We start from the raw sequence: 26043 nt of genomic DNA, 5'->3' as shown, positions 1-26043 counted from the left end.
AAAGTTTGAAACAATTCGGCAGGGTATGTAGCCAGATTTTTCAACAAAAAATAAGCACCTTTTAAGTACATTTTAAGCACTCAAAAATTTTTTTTAATCACTTTCCAAAAAAAAAAAAAAAAAATTATTATTAGAATCTGTGCAGTAATAAAATTTTTTTCTATCATTTAAAGTTCTTAATTTATAAATACATAATAAATAATATTTAGAAACATTTTAAGAAAAATGATGATCATGATAAAATAACTAGTTTCTGTTAAATATTGCAGAGAAAATGGAGAAAATCAAGCATTTTTTTGTAATTTAGAATGACAATTGATACGGCAAAGAAAAATCTCTTTTCAAAACATAAAAAATTAAACACTTTTTACAAACCCTGAATAAAAAAGCACCTTTAAGGGCTTTTAAAAAACTTAAATAAAAAATAAGCACTTTTGAGCACTTTCTAAAAACACTACGCACTTTGATTTATGCAATTAGCGGATGGTCCCTGAAGAAAATAATCTTGTGATTAAAAATTGTGAACGATCCCCTTTGAAGATTACAGGTACTTATCTATAAATTCAAGAACACGAGAAGACCATTAGTTTGCCAGTGACAAAGACGATGGTGCTTCACCAAGAATGAAATTAACAAGAAAAATAAAATTTTCTTTTTCTATTAGGGAAAAAAAGAATCGACAATGTTCAGTTGATACCCATGAGATTTTTCAATACATTTTAGTATTCAATTTCAGAGGGCGGAAAATGAAGCCTGAAATTGATAATCTCTTACAAATTGCAACATTGTTGCACATGAGAGTGCAAGAATTCTTCCCACGGAATCCAGTTCAGCATACGCAGACGAGGACCCAGAAGCGTTTCATCAAGCATGCAAAATAATTGCCGGTTTCATACGCTACGGACCGGTGGTAGGCCGTAATGGATTGTAGTGGAATGAGTTGCGAATACGTTGAACAGGGTGCATAGCCAAATTATTCAACAAAAAATAAGCACTTTTCAAGCACTCAAATAATATTTTTAAGCACTGTAAAAAAATCATAATTAGGTAGGATTAGAAAGTTTTTGACAATTGACGGTTTTATCTGGTTTTAAATGTCCTTTTGGCATTGTCAAAATTTTTGAATCATTTAAATCGAATGGCGTTTTCATACGCTACGGACTGACGATACGTTTAAATAGATTCGGATTGAATTAATTGTGAAAACGCTGAATAAAACAATGTGTTTCTGCACAATTCGTAGCTAAAATCAACAGGGTAAAGGAAAAATCTTATTTTGGAATAGGGAAAATTAAGCACTTTTTAGAAACACCCAATGATAAAAGCACCTTTAAGGGCTTAAAAAAAATAATAAGCACCTTCAAGCACTTTTTAAAAACACTACGCACCCTGGTTGAATAGAACAATGTGAAAACCACACTCATTGCATAGTTCGTGGCGAAAATTGCCATTATTAATAAAAATTAAGCATTTTTAAAAAACCCAATAAAAAAAGTATCTTTTAAAAACAAGCACCTTCAAGCACACAGCTGCCACTGGATGAAAACAAGAAAAATAGTTGCTTTAGTTGCATCATTCATGAAAAAAAGTCTCCTAAATAGTCTCTAAGATATATAAAATGGTTGCTAACATCATATCCTCCTCTAACATAAATTTAATTATTTGTGCTGTAATAGCATAAAATTCAAATAAAATAACATGCAGTTAGATACTCATATTTTATAAAAAAAATGTACATTTATTTGTGGATTTGCCAACAATATATTCTTTCACACTACGCATAAAAACAGGGAGTTTTAGTTTTACAGAACAGTTGAATTTGAAACTTGAATTTCCTTTCTCGGTTCTAATTTGCTTAGTTTAGACATTTAAAAAATAATAATAATAAATATTGCAATTTAATTCCATTTTATTTTGTTTATTTTTCATAACTGACACATTTCCAAATTTTAATGCTCATCAAAAAAATTACGATCACTACTCGACAAAACAAATATCACCATGTACCTTTTTTTCTATTCTAAATAGCTCTAAAAAAATTTACAACACATTTTGTGTAATTAAAGACAATTTTTCTAATTTTGCTACTTCGTTCAAATTAAAAGAGGGGAAAAAACTTAATCCTCAGAGATATTACATTAGCTTTCTGAAGCAGGAGGAGCATTCACGTAGTGCGAATTCCAATTCCATCAGTCTGATTGGTTACATATGTCTGTCATGCTTTTGACATCAAACAGTGAGAAATAATAAAGTTAGGATAAAACGAAAGCGCGGCAAAAAGAAGTGGGGGAACTCATGAAGCTATTCTTCATTTTAGTCGCTTTGGCTTAAAAAAGTCGCCGATTTCAAGCAAATCATTGCAAATTAGTTGTTTTTACTCATATTTCTACTAAAATAGTCGCCATAGTTGCTATTGCTTTAAAATAGCCGTTTTAGTCGCCTTTTTAGTCTCAAATGGCAGCCCTGCAAGCACTTTTTAGAAATGCTACACACCCTGCATTCATATTGGATCTTAAAATATGATAAAAGATCAAAAGTTATTAATTTGTGGTAAACAGAAAAATGGAGTTACCATCATTCATTTTCCTGTGAACAGTCACAACATCAGACTCCTGTAGTGATAGCTCATCAGGCTGTTGAGCAATGTAGTTCTTGAAGCATTGCACTTGAGGACAATCTGAAATATCAACATTTATTAGATTTAACAGCCTATTTGAGCACCCTCTTACATCTCTCTAATAGTAGTAACAAGATACATTTAAAAATAACAATTAAAGTAACAGAATTACTAGAGTAAAGTAACTGAAACATCAACTTCAAAAATAAAATACTTTTCGGATTAAATAAAATAATTTTCTAATTAAATATGAAATGTTTTTTTTAATTCTAATATCATGGGCGATAACAAATTAATTATTTCCTCTTTCACATTTTGCAAATCATCATTACATTAAAAAAAAATAATTAAAACATCATGAAATCCACAGCCCTAACTACCTAAAAAAATCGACAACAAAATCACGTGAATTGGATGATGAAAAGGGTTACTAAATAGTTGTTGTAATAAATAATACCGTATTTCAAAAACTATGTGGAAAACCATAATAATGACTGCATAAAAAAATTAGAACAAAAATTTCTGCAGAAAAGAAAACTACATTTTTTACCCTTCATTATTCTCAAATAAGAATAGAAAAATCAAGAGCATTTTTTTCCACTCCGATGCGCAAGAAAGGCACCTTTTGAATATAATTCTGAAGAAAATATAAAACTTTCGAAAATCTCTGCCGAAAAAAACCCCCCAAAATTTTTTAATTCCCAAAAGAAAAATCTTTCTGCAAGAATTCGTTAACGTTCTGCGACAATATCTACCATGGGGTTTGAGCATACATCCTGAGTATCAACATTGGAGGACATTCTGAACAACATTTAACTCAGCTCGGAGCCTTTTTCTTATCTACCATTATTTTAAATTTCTCTAGGATTTAACTTGTATTGTTTTTATCAATTTTTAACTGATTGTTTTGATTCTTAACTTGTTCTGCTTTTTAACTTTTATAACGAGTTTTAACTTCGAATATTTTATAACTGCTTTACATGCTTTTGCAGTCTTAACATTTATTGGATTTTTGGGTCATTTTGTTCTTTAACCCTTTTACTACTTTACTATTTTAATGGGTTTACATTTGTCTTAATAGATTTGTATTGACTAGTATTTTAGATATTCTGATTATTATACTAGTTGTTGATGTAATTTTTCGAGTTTTATGTATGTATAATGCATGTTTTATGTATGTATCTACTCTTGTATGGCCTTAAATAGTGTGGGTCGAGATACAAATAAACTCATATATCCTGAGTATCTCCAGACATGTGGTTCAAGCATAAGTAGTTACATCCTTCGACTAGAGAACGCATTAGCTTAGCTACTTTGCTTGATTTCCTTAACAAAAACAATTAAAAGCAATTGATCAGCTTGACAACTGTTAAATAAAAGCTGTTGAAAGTGACAAATGTCCTGTTGGAAATAAAAGGCAACAAATTTTAAACTTTGTCAACCACATCCAAGCTCGCAGATTTGTCTGTTTACAATTTATGGACGACCGGTATCGACAAGATAGTTCTGTACTGTGTGTGCGTGTCTACCACTACAAAAATACAATTCCAATTCTCTAATATATAAGATATGTTAACTCGGTTCTATGGTGAGGTATCTTTTCCTAGAAGAAGGTCGACAACACCACTTCCCACATTGATGACCTTTGGACGTGGCGTGAACATACCTACCTTGACAGAAACTCCCACTTCGATATGAACACGCCTACTTTGATGGATGGTCCCCATTGATCAGTTGACATGCTACTTATGGCTGCGACATTATCCACCTCCTAGCGCTGTTGCTACTCAGTCACCATCACACACAAGGTACAAAGTATTCACTGGACTGCTAAAGGCAGCACAGAAGCGATAACGACCGTGAACTTCACACAGCACGCAAAAAGCACGATGATCATAATACAGCTCTCTCTGCTTCTCACAAGACAGCAATCAATCAACTAGTGGTATCCGTTCCTCGAATTCTATCACAGATAAAATTCTGGTAGGGGAGTATTGTAGTGTATCTACCACTACAATTCCAACTTATTAGTATATAAGACACGTTATCGAGATTCTATGTTGGGGTACCTTTTCAAAGATGAAGGTTGACATAGTCAATAACTCTTCTCTCCACAGATCAGTAATGTGTTGCCTTGGCCAACATGGTATTCTCAAGTTTCACCACAAGAGCAGGAATTTCATAACTTGACTTGAAAATGTACCCACTTTCTGATTAATAGCTTCAAGTGTGCAGTCGACATTGTTTAATATTTCTACCATTATGAAAGGCATTTAAACATGCTTACCTGAACAACATGCATTCTCTCGCATTTTTTAGTTCAAATAACCTTTCGTTTGCAGGTATAAGACCACACAATTACAAAAAGCTTAAAAAATATTGGAATTAGAAATTTTGATTTTTATGCTACATCTTGTTGAGAATCTACAATGCAGGAAACAAAAATTAATTTATTATGACCTTTTTTTGAATATTTTAAAGCAAATTTAATCATTAAATTTTATTTCAGTTTGTGAAATTTTACTTAAACATACTAGTAATACTTAAAATAATGCATCATCATCATCATTATAGTTGGCCAGACAGCCCAATGTGAGCCAATGCCTTCCTCTGAAGATTTCTTCATGAGGACTTCTGATTCACCTTTGATCTCCAATTCTTTTCATTAATTGAGAGAAAATCAGACTCCACTAAGTCAGCCTATCTCATTTGCGGCCTTCCCCGCTTTCTTGTTCCAGTGGGTCTAAAAAGCAGTATCTTTTTTATTGTATTGTCATCACTCATTCGAATCACGTGGGCAATCCAATTCATTCTATTTATTTTTATGTATTTGATAATATCAGGTTGTTTATAAATCTTGCACAGTTCAAAGTTAAATCTCCTTCTCCAGTTATTGTTTTCATTTACACCACCAAGTATACTCCGTGAAATCTTTCTCTCAAACGTTGCGATACCTGTTTCCTCCTGTTTTGTCACTGTCCAAGCTTCAGAAGCGTATGTCAAGACTGGCCGGACAAGAGTTTTGTAGATTAAGAACTTTGTTTCTCCAGAAAGAAACCCAGATTTAATGAATCTCCTCAGCCCATCGACAGTCCTATTTGCCAGATAGAGTCGGTTTTTATTACAGGAGTAATTCTGTTGTCAATGGTAATAATTGATCCTAAGTAAGTAAAACTCTTTACTGTTTCAAATCTATAAGAATTTATTTCAAGATAAGGGTCTGGGACTCTGTTTCTTGAGAAAAACATGTATTTTCTTTTCTCTACATTTATGACCAAGCCCATTTGCCTTGCAGCCACCTCAAGGGCAAGAAATGCCTCTTTCAGGGCAGGAAGGGAACGAGCAATTATATCGACACCATCAGCATATGCAAGTAGTTGTAAAATGTGACCACTGGTATTGATGCTTGTATCACAAATAACTCCCTCAAGTGCAATATTAATAAAATTAATGCATGCTATATCAATTTCATGAATTTCTTTACTCATTTCTTATGACAAAAGTGTTTTTGACTGTTATTGCGGAAGTTTTTCACATAGCTTTTAAAATATCAATGTTTCAATACGATGCATCTCGAATTTCAAATGATGCGCTTTAGATAATAATTAAATGTAATTTAATATAGCTGAGCTATCACATACCCCATAGATTGCTATTTAAAAGACAAAAATTCCCTGTTTTTTTCCCAAATTTTAAGGAAAAATCACGAATTCTCTGGCATTTTAGATGATTTTTAAATTCCCTGTATTTTCAATGTTTTCCTGTCAACCCTGTTCTAATCAAAATGCGAGAATTTTACGCAAAATGAATGCGTGAATATTTGGTGATAGTAACCTCCTCACAAGAGAGAAGAATAAAAATACCATAACTTTTTTCACGCTGTACTGAAATACCACTATGAATGCAAATTCCAGATTTTGCTTACATGATAATAATCTTTTTTTATATGATGCAATAGTTAAATAAAAACCATACAAAATAGGAAGAAAAGGCAAAAATTAGAGAGAAAGCATCCCTTAGGTCAGGGGTGGCGAACCAATGGCACGCGTGCCATTTATGGCACCCGACACAATATTTCGGGCACGCAACCGATCACATTTGTTATTACACAAATGGTATTACACTATGAAGCATATGTAACAATTAAATTAAAATTCACAAAAAACACGCAAAATAATAAACAATTATTAATAAAAAATTAACAATTAATGCTAAAAAAACCAATTAATAACCATGGAAAGCAAGCTAACAATAAATTAACTGGCAAAAAAATTAACAGTCCTGCTTAAACTAACATCTTACAACCTAATATAAGTTATTTGTCATCTTATCTGCAACAACAGAAGTCACACTGATGTTACTGTAAGTTGAATTACGCGTATAACTGAGACATTGCAAAATGTTTTTTTTTTATGTAAATAAAGAGTTTTGAGTTGATAGTATTTAGTATTATTATTTTCCCAATAATCACGAAGTCAAAATTATTTGAAGGCACGTCTATGACCTCATCAAACAATTTTTTAGAAAAAATGGCACGTTGGTGTATAAAGGTTCGTCACCCCTGCCTTAGGTGTTATTTATCTACTGTTAAAGGTAGCTTTGTATGTTATGAGAGGTGTTTTTAATGAAAAACACTTATTATCCAAGTTTAAAACATAAATATATATTATACAGATATATGATTGCTGGAAGAGGAAATTATCTGAAATTTTTTTCTCATTGCATAATTTGCTTTTCCTTTTTTTTTAAAATTTTTTTTTCATCTTGTGCACATGTACATAGAAGATTTTTAAAAGACTTACTTTAATGAACAAAAGTAATATTTAAAAAATTTAAAGAGAGAGAAAGAAGTTTCGTTTTATTCAATAATAAGATTAAAATTCGAATTTACGATGGTATCACGTCCGTTGAAAAGTGATTTCTGAAACACGCCATTCGAGAATTACATGTCATTCCATTAAAAATTAAGTAGTATTGTAGCCAAATAAAAAAGGTGGTAAATATATCACATTGATAAAATAATTCTTCTGTTACGAATTGGAATTTTCAACAAAATTGCTACTCGTTAAAATAAAAGTTTTAACAAAAATTAAAAAAAAAAACTCCATTTTTTTTCTATCGAAAATCTTTTAAATGTTTGCCATATCGGGATTACTTTTAACATATGCAATTTAATACTCTTGTTTTTGTCTCAGTCGTTCATTCATTCTAATTACTACAGATTTCCCTCCCCCCCCAAAGTTTATCCGGAGTAGCATTTTTCTCTAACAAATCTGTGTAGAAAAAAGTCAGTATATAAATTGATATAAATTAAGTTAAATATCTATTCACCATATTCCCAGATTTCACAAGGTTTGTTCTGACCCGCAGAATTTATTGCTTCAATCCATCGTGTTCTTTCACTCCTAAAAAGTATACAATAAAATTCATCAAATGACATAGTAGACATAAAATGTAATTTTTTACATTTATTAACATCTTAGTCTTAAACACAAAAGTTTTTTCAGTTTTTTAAATTAAAAAAAAAGAGAGGTGAAAGTTAATAAAAAATTAATAAACACTGTTTTCCAAAGGCTCACTCAATATACAAAACACCTTCTAACAATACTATTAGAAGGTGCTATTTATAATTGTTGTGAATTCATAAAATATTTATAACTGTTATATCTATAGCTCTAGCTAGCAGATCTGGCATGAAAAAAAGTGAGCCTTAAAGCAAAAATTTTTTCTTTCGTTTTCAAATTCTCTATTCTAGATGATGATCATCATCTAGCATGAGATACCTATGCGAAAATAGAATTAATATTTTAACTTAGTTCATCATCAGAATGTAATAATTATCATAATATGTTTTTCCCTTTAAAGAACTATTAAATCCTGAGAGAAATAATACTCTAATCTATGATCATTGTTATATTATCCCATGTAAATCACATGGCTTCTAAGATTTCCCCCTTTCACTTAAGATGAAACACATTAAGAGTGGTTTGAACTCCTCACTATGTTGCTTCAGCATTATTTCCTTATTTGGCCACACTGTTATGACACACACACAAGATATATAAGTTCAAAATGTAGAGAAAACATGGAAAAAATTACACAAGAATGAAAAAAGGGAAAAAGAAAAATAATAATAATAAAAGTCCAGTACTGAAGTAGGATTCTATTTTATTTGTTGTGTATTTCATTTGTTTGCATTCTATTTAATTCGTTGTAAAAGAATTTTTTGTTTTGAGTGCTCCTCACACTATTGTATTGATATTATTTTTGCTTTGGCTATATTGATACAATATTAGAAAGCACTCCTTTTTACGAATATAATCGTGTGAGCTGATGAAAAGATTATATCTTTCATTTTCCGAACTTTTATTCCCCTTTTTTTCAGATTTTATTTTTCTGGATTTTTATTATTATTCTTTTTCCCTTCTTCTATTTTTCTTCATTGATCTGTAATTTTTTCCACGCTTTCTCTACATTTTGAACTTATTTTATGAGTTCTATTTACTTGCAGCTTATGCGCAGTAAATAAAACTTATTATTTTTCTGAATTTTCTTCATTTTTTTTCTTTTTGTATTTATTTATTATGGTGTATATATACCTGTGTATATATATATATATATATATATATATATATGTATATATATATATTATATATATGTATATATATATAAATATATATACATACACACACACACGCTACTGTACAGTGATTGAAGAGACATTCATTCAGTTTTCCACATTCCTTTTTAAAATTTCTCAAAAAACACTAAGACGATTATTTCATCACTTTAGAACCATTTAGATAATGCAATTTCTCATACTTATCAATAGAGCATAAGTTTTTCAAAAGTTTGAGGGACTGACAATAAATTACAAATGAAAAAACTGCTTTTAAACATCCTATGCCAGAAAATATAGCAATAAACTTATATTAATTACTTAAATCATTATATGCAATTGAATAAAATTTCATAAGCCTAGCTTAAATATATACAAACATTTTTATAAAAAACATATTTTTTACATTTGTTTGTTTTTTCTATTACTTTACAAACAATCAATAAAATTAAATTTTGTATTTTGTAACTAATGAAAAAAGTTCAAGTTGAATAATTTAAAATGTATTAAGTAATATTCTAAGCAGCTTTTGTGAATTTTAAAAGAAAGGTCAAAAGAAGTTTTTTACAAATTTCATTTTGTGTCACATGACATCATCGTTCATAATTAGTCCCTCAAACCTCTGAAAGATTTCAACTTTACTTATAAGTATGAGAAATCACATGACCAAAAGACCTAGAGTTGGCAAGATTTAGGACAGAATGGATTAATCCCTAGTTTAAACCATCCTGTGTAAAGCTCCTTTGTCCAAAACTGTCTAAAAATGCCCAAAACCTATTTACTCAAATTATGTCACAATTAAAAAAAAAATATTGTGAAAAATGAAATGTTAATTTTTGAACAAGAAACAAAATTAAGACAAGTTTTTGTTTTATTAAAAATGTTTATTATTATTTTTAATATTGCATTATTTATCCTTATGCAAAAACATAATTTATCAGTATTAAAAGCATATTCATTCATATTTAATGGTATTCACTTTCGTTGTTCAATGAATTCTGGAGCTTCAAAAGTTATAAATATTTTTCTATTATATTATTTTCCTTTAATAAGTTAAAGCAAGATGTATAAAAAGTATGAAATGTTTATTAACATATGTAACTATTATGTGGTGTACAAAGGTTACACATATAAGAATTTTTACCTTTAACCAAAGTTCAAGGTTTTGGACACTTTAAGATAGTTTTAGTCAGTTTAGAACAGTTTAAGACAGAAAACCCAAGTGTCCTATCCAAAACCAATTTAGGTCGTCAAAAACTCCAACCTGAAAACACATCTAAAGTTATAAACTTTAATCCTCAAAGTATTTCTTGAGAAAATTTTTAAAAAATGTCAAAAACTGTGAATGTCTCTTGAATTATCGTACGGTAGTGTGTGTCTACACACACACACTTGTGTATATACAGAAGAACTTTATAACCATTTCATATATTATTAAGCTTACCCATAAATGTGGCAATTTATATCTGAAACAGATTAATATTAAAATAATATTTAAATTCATGTAGTTCATAACATGCACATTATTTACAAAATTTATACATAATATATTATAATACATTATTTACAAAAAAAAAAAAAAAAAATTTAACATATCAGCAGTATTAGAACTAAAATTCAAAAAATTTATCAATTTTTGTCTGCTTTAGATATTGTAAAGTTAACACAGTTTATGAAAAATTTTGGTTTATAGAACATTGCATTATATACATCTGATACTAATATATATATTTTTACAGTAAAACCTCCTGTTATACACACTCCTGCAAAACGGATGCCTCTCTATACGGACATATTTTATATTCCTCGTGAATCGCCTACGAGTAAACCAATATATACATCAGGGGTGATTATGAGCCCAAGTCAAAATTTCGGAAAATTTCTCGAGCTTAAAAACAAAACAGTTTAAATTCAAAAATTAGAAAAAAATTTAAACAAGTTTTTTTCCCATATTCTCAACATTTCCTAGTTTACTTAAAACATATTTAAAATTTTACACATACCTATACCACTGACACATACCAATGATGACCTGGAGAAGTAATTAAAATTTATAAATATGTCTTTCGTTCTTGAGTTTATGATTATAACAACTATTTACTAATAAAAAATGAATATTAATCATGAATATAAGCTTATAAGGTATCTCTCTGGCTCTCCCTTACAAATAAATAAAATGAACTGCGTTTTTAAGTTCCACCTTTGAAAATTTTATTTCCAGAAACTTCTGTAATCAATGATTTTTTGAAACGTCTGGACCTTCGATCTCCGGAAACTTCTGTATCACTGTTAGCGAAAAATCCGGAAATCCGAATTGTTCCGGAGCACAATCAGCCCTGGAACATTCTCCAGACACTGCCGTAACCGAATGTGGTCAGTCATTTCTGCCCTGAAACGTTATTTTCTATCTCTTCAAACTGGACACTACTTTTTCTATATATACTATATTAGGCTAACTACATTTATTAGTGTTAATGGATGAAAAGATTTAGAGAAAAAAAAAGGAACAGTTGAACATACTTAAATAATGCTATAGAGTAAATGAAATAGTTTAGTATAGCTGAAATATCATGGTCAAATATCCCATAGATTACACTTTGAGTGGCCACCATTTTTTAAGAGACGAAAATAAGAAACAAAATTCCCAGTTTGCACAGTGGGCCAGCATCCAAGGTTTCGTGGCCAAAATTAGTTTTCGATAAAATTTGTTTCAAAATTTGGGTTTTTTTTATGTGCAGGTAAAGTGAATTCATAGTCAAAATTTTGAAATACACTAAAAATACCCAAAAAACAAAATGGCGGCTGAAATACGGCTAGCTAAAACAAAAAAATAATATAGTACATTTAAATAATTATACATAGCAATGAAAATACAGTTGGACTTCTATTTAACGAACTTCCATTTTGCGAATTTTTTCGAGGAACTAAGAACATTTTGAAAATTTCTTCGTAAAATAACTTCCAAATAGTGAAGTGAATTTTCTATTTAACAAACTTTTCTTTGATATCCATTTTCCCTATTTCCAAAATTTTTCAGAACATTTCAAACTTTTTACTGAATTTTATGGGGGAAATGACTTTGAATTGATTTTCGAAGCACCTTAACTTTTAGAGAAAGCAGTAAAATCCCTTGCTCTTTTTGTTTGCATTTCAAACGAAAAACTCAGACATAATTAACGGAATTTTAGCAATTAAACCTATGAACGTACGTGGTAATGTATGCTTAAAATTACTTTTACAATAAATGCAGCTGAAAATGTATGTAGCTTGATAGTGTAACACTAGATAATGTTTTGCTCTATTCTTGCTTTCCATGCAGATTTCTTTTATGGTTAAGATTTATAAAATAAATAGTAGATATTAGTTTACAAGATAAATGTGTATTAATTGCTATTTTAATTATATCTAGTGTTTATGAATTTCAAACCTGTTTCGTGTTGTTTAAGTATTTCAAAAGGTGATTTTCTATTCAACGAATTTTTCCATATAACAAACTTATTACCGGGATTTAGCGACTTCGTTAAATAGAGGTCCGACTGTATAATAATTTTTGTAATTTTACATTAAAAATGAAAAGCAAATTATATTTCCTAAGAAATATTACAAAATAATGCAAATTAATTACAAAATAATGTGAAAACATGAAGAAAAAAAACAACATAATTTTTGTTTTTCGGTATAGTTAGTCCACCTTTGCAATACAGGCAAAATGGGGGGGGGGGGGTCGAAACAAGAAACATCAAAGAAGACAACAACAAAAAAGTTTAGCTCATGACCTCGCAGAACTTTTGGAACTAATTTTCGAAAGTCATTCAAACATTGTAAATTGTCAAATGATAAGATATAAACTATAAGTTTGTCAAGAGTATTAACTAATCCAACACATTGAAAAATTGTACCATCATTTCAGACTAATTACTATGATAAAAATGTAACAGTAAGGTGAAATTTCTATATCTATTTCTGAATGAAAAATTTGAAAGTTACATTTAAAAATTTTTTTAAACATATTTTTCATTACATTGTACTCTTGTCGGCCCAAAAAGTAAAATATAATGTTTGAAATGATTATGAATATTTAATATGGGCTATATTAAAGCTGCCTACACTTATTTTAATTAAAATTTAATTTTTGACTTTTGGCCCACAGTGGTTTGTAAAGAAAAAAAAATCGAAGTACCCTGTGGAGCCTAAAAAATAACTTTAAAATTCAATTCATTGAAGCAGAAAAAGACTTACAATAGTGTACAATTAAGAATCATGTCAGTTGGTAGATTCTGATGATTGCTCAATAGTTTCAGGTAAATGAGATATCTGCAAATGTTGGGTGAAATCAAAGGTTGCTGAAGATCTTTCGCATTGATTGCAGTCGCTTGAACTTTCTCACGAAAGCAATAGTCCACAACTGTGTAACAATCATCACTGAAAACAATAAAGGAGAACTTTGTGATGAAAGAATTTACAAATAATATTTTAAAATAGTTATCAATACAAAATGTTTTTCTTCAGCAGATTTAGACTTTGGGAATAACATTTTTTAATCAAAACAAGACATCTTTAGTAGGGGTGCACGACCCGCCGCCCGAGGGTCACGTGCGACCCGCGACAGCTTCTGAACACAATAGTTTTCTTGTTTTTGAAAAGTCAAAATTTAGAATCTTTTTAATTTCTCTTCACAAAATATTGAATCTTAATATGTACTATAACAGTAAAAGTTTTAATTTTTGCTTAAATGCTATAAATTTTTTGAAAAATATTTAGTTCAAATTTATATTACTCATTAAAATAAGTATGTATGCAGTTTTTTTTACACATTTATTCTGTGAGCATTATAGTTATTAAAATATATATATATATTAATAAAAAGGCAAGAAAAATAAAAAATATTAGTTTTTTTTCATTGAATGAATTTTAATAATTAAAGTATTTAATTTTACAAAACTATGTTACTAAGTTTACTGATGAAAATATTTATTATTCAGAGCACCAATTTTGAGACAAAAAATCTCATATTTACCACCAACATGACTAAATATATGTGCGACCCTTCGTTAGTCAACCTGCGCTGTGTAAGTGGCCCTTCACTCAAAAAGATTATGCACCCCCCATCTTTAGTGAAGGACCCTTCTGTGAAACCATTTTCGAGTATACCTTTTTTGTTTTAACACCAAGTGTGGATAAATAACAGCTTTCTCCAATTTTAAATATGCCGTCCAGGTGGCCGAGCGGTCAGCGTGCCCTGTGGCAGAATTTTTTTGGACTTTCTGCGACATACCTCTATATTACTAATAATATCGTTCTGCAAAATACTTTTAATAATATTAATTTTCAAAATACTTTAATAATAACAAATATACATGTTACATAGCTGCCACCATGAATAAGAAAAAATCCAGCAGATTTTACGAAATAAATATAAATTTCATGATAATTGTTGCATAATGAATTGAATATTTTATGCATAGGGAATTTTAGGGATCTTTATAGTCATCAAAATAAAAAAAATTTCAATATTTTCCAATTATGATTGACATTAAACATACTTGAAATGTTATGTATTATGTTTACTGATAATTTTGAATAGTAATAAGGATTTAATTCCTAAAAGATAATTAAATTATTTTAAATTTATTTAAAAAGGGAGTTCCGAATAAAAATAAACATTTTAGGACAAAAAAAGTTTTAAACAAATTTTTATAAATGAGGCTAGCTTTATTATATATAATGTTTATTTTAATTTTCAAGCAAGCAATAATCTGCGCAAAAACCCTATTTCAATAGGGATATTATTAGGAAATTTTCTAAAATGAACAAAAACCAGGAGAATTTTTACTAAGCCAGTAGACCAGGAGAAACTAGAAAATTCCAGTAGTTTACAGGAAAATCCAGTAGAGTTGGCAGCTATGATGTTACTAATTTAAAGTAACCGAAGCATCAACTTTAAAGAAAAAAAAAAAAAAAAAGGAACTCTTTGGATAAAATAATGTTTTTTATTTGAACACGTAAATTTTTTTTATTCTAATATTATAGGCGATATTATCACATTTTGTAGGGGGAAAACACACTAATTATTTATTTTTTCGTATTTTGTAAATCATTATCAAATTAAAAAAATTCAACAAATCGTGAAATCCGTAGCAGTAACTACTGAAAAACGGATCGAAGGTAAAATAACACAAATCGGATTCTTAAAAAAAGGTTCACTAAATGTTTCACTTCAAGATTCAGTTGTTACAATAAATAGTATAAAATAATTAAAAATATAGAATTTTAAAAGCTATGTGGAAATTAAGAGTAATAACTGCAACAAAAAAAATGTAACGAAACTTTCTTTAGAAGAGAAAACCAAATTTTTAACTTCTTTATTTCATTTTTCATTATTCTGAAATGAGAATAGAAAAATCTAAAGTATATATATATATATATATTTTTTTTTTACACTCAGATGCATGAGAAAGGCATCTTTTGAATATAGTTTTGAAGAGAAGATAAAATTTTTCAAAAATTTCTGCAAAAAAGCATATTAAAATTTTTTACTTCTCAAATTAAAAAATCTTTCTGCAAGAACTACATATCGTTCTACGTCAATGTCACAGTGATTCTGCCACGGGGTTAGCGTGCCTGACTTCTAAGTCAATGTCTGAGGGTTTGAATCCCACTTAGGGAAAGGATGTTTCTCTGTCTGTTGTCCTCTGTTGCATGTGAATATGGCCCATCTTATCTGTGGAAGTTTGGGGTGGGAAATGTTGATCGCCACTGTGAGCTTGGTTCACAGATGCCCACCTATGCAACAATTAATGAGCAACAGTTCTAAAATCTTATAAGATGAAAAATCAAAGTTTAGTGCCAGTCGCTATTAAAAAAATAATAACTTTAAATCTCTTAACACTTTTGACCTTTATCAGTTGTTTCCTTTCTTTCATTTTAGTAGTGTATATCTTTAGAAAAGGCCGGGATAGACTGGCAGGTACAGAAGGACACTCGCTCCTGTGAACGGGAATTTGAATCCAGCTAGCAGAAAAATCCCCCTGAATAAAAATGGTGCATGCTAAATCTGTCAGATCACAAAGTCCTCCATGTTCCCATAACAAATTATACCTACAGGGGGACTTAAATTGGAGATTGATCGTTGTCTGGTTCAGGTCAAAATTACAATTAGAAGATGTATCAATGCATCCACTCTATAAAATGGTGGGGCAGAAGTTGAATTGTTGGCCATAAACGGTGCCACTGGAAAACAAGAACAATCACACTCCCTCTGTCTTAATGGCTCATGACTACAACATATCTTTTGACTCCCACTTATTTATGGGCAGATTCAGTTTTATTTACTTCATACTATTTATTTGTAATGTTTTTTAGTACCATTTTCTTTGTATTTTATTTTGTAAAAGTGTTGCTCCAACGCTGCATTGAATCTTGTATGACATTTTAACTACTGCAACAGTTTTGAATTTAACACTGAATTTTTTTCAATGTAACTGTTAAACCTATTTGTTTGTGTTTAATTTATAAAAATGTACTGAAGAGAAACATAATATAAAATAAAAAACACAATATAAAATTTATTACCTATTGATTTTTGCTATTTAGAATATGGTTCAAATAAAATGATTTAATTAATCGATTTATTTATGTTGTTTAATAATATTCCAATATTTTTGTAAACCTATTAAAAGGTGAAATGTTTCTTTATGCTTTCACTGTAATGTAGATCGTTTTATGAAATTAAGCAATGATGTTTAGTTCTTTCTGTACATATAAAGCAACGAACTAGAAAGAAAAAAATAATAGGAAAGCATCAGTAAGTGAACTTTAATGCAGGAAAAAATATGTCAAAATTTGTAATTCAACATTTTCTCTCCAAATAAAATAGAAAATAGGTGACATCTTTCTTTCCGTCTTTGACAACAGAATTACTCCTGAAATATAAAACCGACTCTATCTGGCGAATAGGGCTGTCTATGGGCTGAGAAGATTTATTAAATCTAGGTTTCCTTCTAGAAAAATAAAGTTCTTAATCTACAAAACTCTTGTCCGGCCAGTCTTGATCGATGCTTTTGAAGCTTGGACAATGACAAAACTGAAGGAAAATTGTATCGCAATATTTGAGAGAAAGATTTTGCGTAATTCGCCTGAATCATATCACCAAAATTTTCAACATAGAATAATTAACATTAGATGAGACCTAACATACTAGAGCTAGCAAATCTCAGAAGGAGAAAAAAATTCAGACAAAAAAAAAAAAAAAAAAAAAAACAATTCAAAGACAAAATGCGTAACAACTACATGGTTGCCACAGAAAAAAATGAACAAAATAGTTGCTCTTAGTAGCCTAAAACATGAAAATAGTAGCCAAAAACTAGGAAAATAGTTGCCTGAATAAGAACAAAAATATGACTAAAATATTGTTAATGACTTAATTGTCATATACTATGATCCATTTAGTCAAGTTGGTGGCAAATATGATAATTTTAATTTTTATATAAATGTTATGCTCTAGCACTATTTTCAATTTTATCAATAATTGATCAAGGGAATATACATACACATATATATTGTGAAAAATGATCAGTCAAATTTGAAATTCAAGCAATATAATATCGTTTTTAAAATTGTTTTTTTTTTAAAAATACATGCGGAATTTTGTAGCCATTGAAAACCATTAAAAAGGCATAACCATTAAAAAGGCGATCGAGAAACGAAATAGACTTACAATGGAATCTGTGCAGATTGAATGAATTAAAAAGTGAAGACTCAAATTTGCCATTCAAAATGTTAAACTTTTTTTTATTTTTTAAGAAAAAAAAGCTCAGTGTGTTCAGAAACTATCAGATTTTCAACTAAAGTCATGCTAAAAAAACATCGCTAGGAGAACAGAAAATTCTCCCAATAGTCTCCTCTTCCTAAAAATAGTTGCTTTTTTAGCCTTTTCAGGCAAAAAAAGTTGCCATAGTCACCTCATGCCAAAAATAGTTGCATTTTAGTCGCTTGTTGCAACCCTGCAACTAGTTGACTTTTCAAATCAAAAGTTACAATTAATACTTTTTAATATTGTTAACTTTGAAAGAAAAAAAAAAGATTTGACAGAATTCCAAACACAAATATAACTAAGTGAAACAGCGCAATTTGAAAAGAACAACACTAGGCATTTTATATTTACCACAGAGAAATTCATACAAAATAATAAAACACAACAGCAGTAAATAACTTTATAAGACTCCTGAAATATTACTTATCAGGGGTGGGACTGGACTTCCCCTTTATCACCTATGTCTGAATTTCAAGACCTTAGCATAAGCAGTTCTTGAGTTTTTAGACATTAACTGATCAAAAACTATTTCATTCAAATTGTGGACAGTCGAAAATTACAAAACATACAATTCTGCATATTTTTAAAATAATTTTCACAAGGATATTCAATCGGTCACTCAGCAGTCTCAGGATGAAATTTCAAATTTCCCACTTCGTTTTGACTACTATTCCTGCACAATAAATAGGCTACTGATCAGACTAATATATATATATATATATATATATATATATATATATATATATATATATATATATATATATATATATATATATATATATATATCGGGGGTCTGCTCATACATTTTGTGAAAGGTCCTGTTCTTGTAAATTTGTGAAAAAACTATTCAGAATTTATGAATATAAAATAAGCGTTAAGTCACATTCTTTCAACCAGGGTCCTGCTTTTGTGAATTTGTACAAATAGGGTCCTGTTATTGCAAAAATTGCTAAAACAGGGTTCCCACTCTTTTAACAAAGCAAAACTTAAGCACTTTTAAGGACCTTTTCTTAAAAAAATTAAGGACTTTAAAAATAGAATGATTATTAATCATAGTGTATATATTATATATATATATATATATATATATATATATATATATATATATATATATATATATATATATATATAAATATATATATATATATATACACTACCAATGATAGTGCCAATTATTTACATTTCTTTAAAAAAAAATCAATCAATCAATAAAAAAATAATAAACAATTTTATTAAAATATAAGCACTTAGATAATTGCATTTATTAACAGGGCTCGCCAAAGAAGTACTAGGCAATTTTTGCAAACCCAGGTTTGGATTTTTTTAAAAAGCATTTTCAGATCATTAAAGGTTAACACGTAACGTCATTATTATTTTTAATGATTTCATTGAAATTGAATTGTAAAATTAAGTCCAGAAATTAAGATTTGCAATTTTTTTCATGTATATTAAAAAAAAAGAGTAAATAAAGAAATTTGGCAAAAACATTGAAACTTTTATCACAATAAGTTTTTATATTTCGCTACTAGATCTGCATCACATATTCATTTATGGGCCAATCTTGCTAAATATTCAGTTATGCCAAAAAAATTCTTTCTTTTCCATTAATAAAATTTTTCATTTATAAGGGTATATATTAAAATAATTAATACTAAAAAGTTGAATTAGAGTTATGCTTGAGAATAGTTTTCTTAACTGTGCCATGTATAATTAAGTCCTATTTTGAGTAAAAACAGGGGATACTAATATCTAAGCACCTTAAATCATTCCACATTTTTTTCATAAGATTTAACTCAATATATTTTTTAAATTCATTGCAATAAATATTTTTATGAACATTTTTGTAGAATAATAATACAATTACATTTGAGAAGATTTATAATTTTCAAACCAATTTGTTTTTTATTAGTTCTCTTTTATAAGTTTTTATTAGTTTGTTTTTATTAGCTTTTTATCAATTAGTAAATATGTAAACAAAAGGGTCTAAAACGATTTTTCAGAGGTATCAACATATTCATATGGCCAGAAAATTGATAAGGGCAGATAATTAACAAATACTGATAAATTATTTATATTTTAATCGTTTATAGATTTTTACTAGTAATATTTCTTTATCATTCGTAATATTCTCTAACTGTTATTATGATTTGATATTTTATTTTTATCACAAATTAACAGGTGATATCTGAAAGTGGTATTCTTTTATTATAAAATAATCCTGTAATATTACCTTATCAGGTAATGTTTTGTAAAAAAAATATTGAAATATTTTATGAAAAACATATTAAGAACGGTATGTAACTTAACAATTTTGAAATTATTACTAAACAACAAATGTGCTATATTTACTTTTATGATGAACTTTACACAAAATTATTTCCAGCCAAGCCTTTTATTAGGAATTAACTTTACACGATGTTACTAAACAATCTGGTGAAAAACATGAACTATTTTTAAAGCAACCATAAATTGAATAAAAAATTCAATTATTTTTAAAAAAAAAACAGTATTTTAAGTTGCAATGTTAACTGAATAAAGATTTTATTAAAATTTAAGGATCTTTTAATTGAGTAGATTTAAATATTATGTAACACTCTGCTTATCCTTAAGAAACAAAAATAATAGCGTAACAATCTAAAACTTTAAAAATAAATTTACATTGCAACTAAACAAATTATAAATTGTAAACAAATATTTAACTTTCTTGTTAGAAGCAAATCACGCATTCTTATTTAGTACTCAGAATAAAAATTTAAGTATTTTTGAAAAAACTTGGTTTTCTATCAAAAAGTCAATCAAACCCAGGTTTTTGATGAAAAACATAGGTGGGCAGGGATTTTTCAAACCCAGTTTACTACAGATCTGTTTAATTTTTAGTACAATCATGAATTTTTCAAAAATGTCACTGCTTTTAATAAATTCAGTTACTTATTACACATTGAAATATTATACAAATTAATTAAATTCTTCAAGATTTTATGAAATAGTTTTGGCTATGGATTCTAGTTCAAAAAATATTTCTGATATTTCTTTTTTTAGGGTTTTACTTAATTTCTATAAGCAAATGACCAGTAGAACTGAATTTTTTTAATTCTGTCAATTTTGAAGGTTAGTGTGGGTCTTCTTGTTAAGTACCTTAAAACTGCCCTCCCCCCAAAAAGCATTATGCAAGAACCAATATATTAATAAAAGGACATGCTTCCTTCCCCTCAAACACATTCACTTTTGTCTTTGATGCATGCCCTCTATGCATGGTCTAATTCTAGGTGATAAAAGAACGGTATTTTGTTTTAAAAAATTTAACTGAAAAATTGTTCGATTCCCATCAACTCCAGTGATGCTGAAAAATTAAGAACTTTTAAAAACCTTGTGCCAAAATTAAGTACTTTCAGGGGCCCTGATATTTCAAAATAAAAATTAAGCAGATTTTAAGGACAGTGGGAACCCTATAAAAACCTTCTCAAGAAGTTCTTAAATTGTAAACAGATATAAGATTCTGCTCAACAATTGGTTCTACTAAATTAGAGATGCCACATTCAAATATTTGGTATTTAGCCTACACTGCTCAACACAGAATATTCATTTCGGACGAATAATGAAAACAAAATCACTCACATTTTTAGGAATTTCAATTGACATATTTTAAATAACACAACTCAGTTATGCATAACTTTTAATGTGTTATGCATTAACTTTTAATGTGTTGTGTATTTAAGTTTACTTAATGCATAACTTTTAATGTGTTATGCAGAAAGTAAACTTAAACAATTCTTAAATTTATAATATTTTATTTAAAAAAATTGCCAGAAATTAATTTTTATTAACATAATATTCAATTAATTAATTTTATGAATAAATATAAATTGATCAATTACTTATTTACAAAAAAAAATATCATTTAATATTAATAAGAATGTGCACTCGATGTTTGTAAAAGTAGAAATATTTTCTTAGAATACTACATTCGGAATATAAACTTAGGGAAACTTAGTTTGTCTCGAACCGCCTTTCTTTCCCCGCCCCGGGAAGGGTTTATTAGATAAACAAAACAAAAATGAAGATAAACAAATTTGTGAAGGATCTGATTAAAAGATAAATTATTTTGTGAAATAGTTTATAGTTTTGAGAAATATATATATATATATATATATATATATATAAGGTCTTAAAAACCAAAAAGAGACTCACTTCTTTCTTTTAGTGACGACCAGCAAATCATTGAATAGGAATATGAAAACAGAGACTCGTACGCATCGATTGGATCGACCAAAAGTCTTCTTATCGAACTCAAGCTTCATCAGCTCACCCTTTTTTAATAGCCAACGAGAGGCTGATATTAATGGTATCACCTGCAACATATCAGATAATAAAAATCATGATTTCTTTTTATCAATCAAAGCTATATTAATACTCTTTTTAAAAAAAACTATTAAAATACTTAATAATTTTAACAAAAATTGTTTTTAAATTATTACTAACTAATGACTGAAATAATAAAGTCATGAATGTTTCTTTTCTTTAAAGCTCAATAATCTCACAAATTCGTAAATATAAAAGTCAAATGTATCAGTCAGATATCAAATAAAGAATAAATTAATTTAAGACCAGAAAACAAACAATCAATCATTCTCAATTTCAACTCTTTGCAGAACAGGTCTTTTCCCCCCATTATTTATACACTGCCTGCCAGTTTAATAAATTTTAAAAGCGTTTTTGTTCAACAAAACATAATTCCTTAGATTCTCAAGGCAATAATTGTTTAAATCGGTACAGTTGAAATATGTTTATTAAATATCAAATTATTTCACAGCTAATGGAAAATTATAGTTTAAAAGTTTCACATTACTTAAATCCATACTTAATCTTTTATTATAGTTTAAAAGTTTCACATTACTTAAATCCATACTTAATCTTTTATTATTATTATTATAATTTATATATTTAAGTATATATAAATTTACTCTATTTATAAAATTTTAATAATAATATCTGTACATTGCTTTCTCATTTTTTCTCAGGAAAAAGTTAAATAAAAGCACATCAAGGCTGAAGCACATACCTTACATTCTTTAAATTCCAACTGTTTGTTTAAAACAAACATTTCTTCTAAGCGTTCCATTTTTCTGGCACTTTCATTGCACTCTATGAAAATCTGGAAAAAGTTTTAAAAAAATAATAATTATTGCAGTTCACCCTTTTTTATATGTGTTCCTTTTTATGCAAATTTCTCATTTATGCACACTTTTCTAACAATCCTGACTGGGAACAAGAGCAATGATGATTTTATAATTTTTATTGATTTATGCACCATTCTGAAAAAGCAATCCTTAAATTTGATTCCGCTAGACTAGGTTCTTAGAACTTTCATATTTCTAGGTCCCATTTTACGAAGAGCTGGGTCCTATTTGAAATATTAGTTCCGTGGCTCTTTATCCATCGATTAATATTCAATAATATTCATAATTATTTTATATATTGATATTAAATTCTTTTGTAATTAACATCAACAAAAAAAAAACATTAGCAGACAGAAATACGATTTTACAATATTAACCCTTCGCACTCCAATGTCCCCACAGAGGAACCATCAACAGTCACCACTTTAAAATTAAGAAATTTTATACCTGAATAATAAGTACCCTAATTATTTTAAGAATTTTAAAATTGTATAATAATACTATATTGTGTATTTTAAATGCCATAGTGCTGATATCAGATCAAACAGCATTTAAAAGTACTTGTAGTGCAAAGGGTTAAATTAAATAGTTTTTCTTCTGATTAAGTGAAAAAGATTAGCTAATCTCAAGCCTAAAAATTATCTCCTTCAAGACTAAAAATTATCTCTTTCTTTTTATTGAAAAATTTAAACTTAACAGACTATTTTTAAGTCCATAAGCAATTGCACAATTTAAATCAAACTAATTAAAAAAAAAGAAATATTCTTTTTCAGACAAATCTGTCATCAAGAAAAAACAAAGAGTAATTGACTCATTAGATGAAATGTTTTGTTCTTCAACTGAAACATAAATTAACAATTTTCTGACAAACAGGGTTGCCACAGAAAAAAATGAACAAAATATTTGCTTCTAGCAGCCTAAAGCATGAAAATAGTCGCCTAAAATTATGAAAATAGTTGTCTAAATAAGAACAAAAATTTTCAATAATATTACTAAAATATTATTAAATGACTTCATTGTAATATACCATGATCCATTTAGTCAAGCTGATGGTCAATATGATAATTTTTAAATATACGTTAGTGTTCTAGCACTAAATTTTTATAAAAAAAATTAGTATATTTGCATAAAATGAAATACTTTTAAGTACCAGAACTAATTCAGAAAAATAATTTTTTGTTAAAAAAACATACTCTTTCTAAAAAGATTTTCCCTTTTATTAATAATTGATTTAGCAAATATATGTATATACTGAAAAGTTATTACTAAAGTTCAAAATTTACGTATCGTAATATCGTATTAAAAATAGGGTTCTTTAAAATCATGCAGAATTTCGTAGCAATAACTGTTGAAAAGGCGACCGAGAAACAAAATTGATTTCACAATGGAATCTGTGCAAATTGAGCTCATTAAAAAGTGATGACTCAAATTTGCAATTCAAAATTTTTTATTTTTTAAGAAAAAAAAAATTATTATGTTCAGAAGCTACCGCAGGTTGTCAACCCAATTTACGCTTTAAAAAAAAAACATCGCTAGAAGCACAGAAAAGTCTCCCAATAGTCTCCTTTTCTTGAAAATAGTTGCTTTTTTAGACTTTTCAGACAAAAAAAGTTGCCACGGTTGCTTCAGGTCGAAAATAGATGCAAATAGTCGCATTGTAGTAGTCTGTGGCAACCCTGGCGGGCTCAACACTAAAACCTTATATTTAACATAAATATTTTTAAAATAAGTATTGAAAAGTAAAAGGAAACAGGTACAGTCAAAAATAAAAAATTTAAAATTAAATATGTATGTACATGTGTAATGGTAATGTACATCATGTGTAATGGTAATATATATCTGTTGATATATGACAAACCCTAAAAAGATAACAACTTTAATAAACTATGAAATGTGTGCAATGGATAACATTTCATATAATTTGGTTCATATATTAACAGGTGATGTACAGTAGGGAACCGATTATCCGGAACGATCGGGACCATCGCTATTCCGGATAACTGATTTTTCCGGTTTTCTGGATCGCTACAAAAAGCCGTTTTTTTTTATTGTTAAACCCAACTAAAAAAATAATATTTGGAAATAATCTTAAAAAGAAGAAAAAACGATGAAGTAATACCCTAATGATTATTTCCAAAATAATGGTAAGGTAAACATCTTTCAAAAAAGAAAGAAAAATCCTAAAATCTTATGAGGAAAAAACATTATTTTTTTAAAGAAATGGCGGGAAAATTTACCGAATTTCGTTCCGGTTTTTTGGTTTTCCGGTTTTCTGATTTCCGGATAACGGGTTCTGTACTGTATTACAATTTAGAAACATGGTTTTATTTAAACAGATAATTTACTTTTCAGTTATATTTATATTAAGTTTTGCTTCTCTAAATAAAACAGACAATAAAAATATTAATCCTTCATGTACTTTGTATAGTAAATAATTAACACTTATAGAACAATCTGTCCATTATTTTAAAAAACAAACTGTTTTGATAATTGCAAAAAACAACAACAAATGGATTGGAAATACAATTTGAATTGTTAAAATGTGATGGGGAAAAAAACCACTTGGGTTGAAGGATGGTTTTTTTTTTTTTTTTTTCAAGTGGCTCCAACTTGAAAAAAACTTACTAGGTTTTTTCTGAGCGCAATTTGATTGACCCGATATTTACAATTAAAAGCTTCAGCGTTTCATTTCAAAACAATCTATTATAAATTTTTTGAAATTGTTGGTATGACTTCAACAGGGGTGATTGCGAGCCCAATTTAAAATCCTGAAAATTTCCTGAGTAAAATCATTAATGACTCATTTCAAAAAATTAAC

The 26043-nt window shown here is 28.4% G+C and overlaps 1 protein-coding gene across 6 annotated transcripts in view; it reads right to left on the bottom strand.

Moving 5' to 3' along the window:
• Positions 1-26043, bottom strand: part of LOC107442238 (uncharacterized) — an 80153-nt gene that overhangs the window by 5455 nt on the left and 48655 nt on the right. For 5 of the 6 annotated variants that reach the window (XM_087149253.1, XM_087149249.1, XM_087149248.1 and 2 more), the window contains 5 exons: positions 23108-23200; positions 22237-22397; positions 13476-13658; positions 7949-8022; positions 2573-2677 (listed from right to left, as the gene is read on the bottom strand). In XM_087149253.1, the coding sequence (XP_087005379.1) occupies positions 2573-2677; positions 7949-8022; positions 13476-13658; positions 22237-22397; positions 23108-23200 (616 nt within the window). Of the gene's footprint in view, positions 1-2572; positions 2678-7948; positions 8023-13471; positions 13659-22236; positions 22398-23107; positions 23201-26043 lie in introns of those variants that run through there. The other variant, XM_087149254.1, reaches the window with a different exon arrangement.

Source organism: Parasteatoda tepidariorum, chromosome 8, assembly GCF_982258835.1.
Source record: "Parasteatoda tepidariorum strain Cologne lab strain chromosome 8, Ptep-v5.0, whole genome shotgun sequence".
NCBI lineage: Eukaryota > Metazoa > Arthropoda > Arachnida > Araneae > Theridiidae > Parasteatoda > Parasteatoda tepidariorum.
Note: the sequence above shows the minus strand (reverse complement) of the source record. Positions and strands in the feature narration are given on the sequence as shown.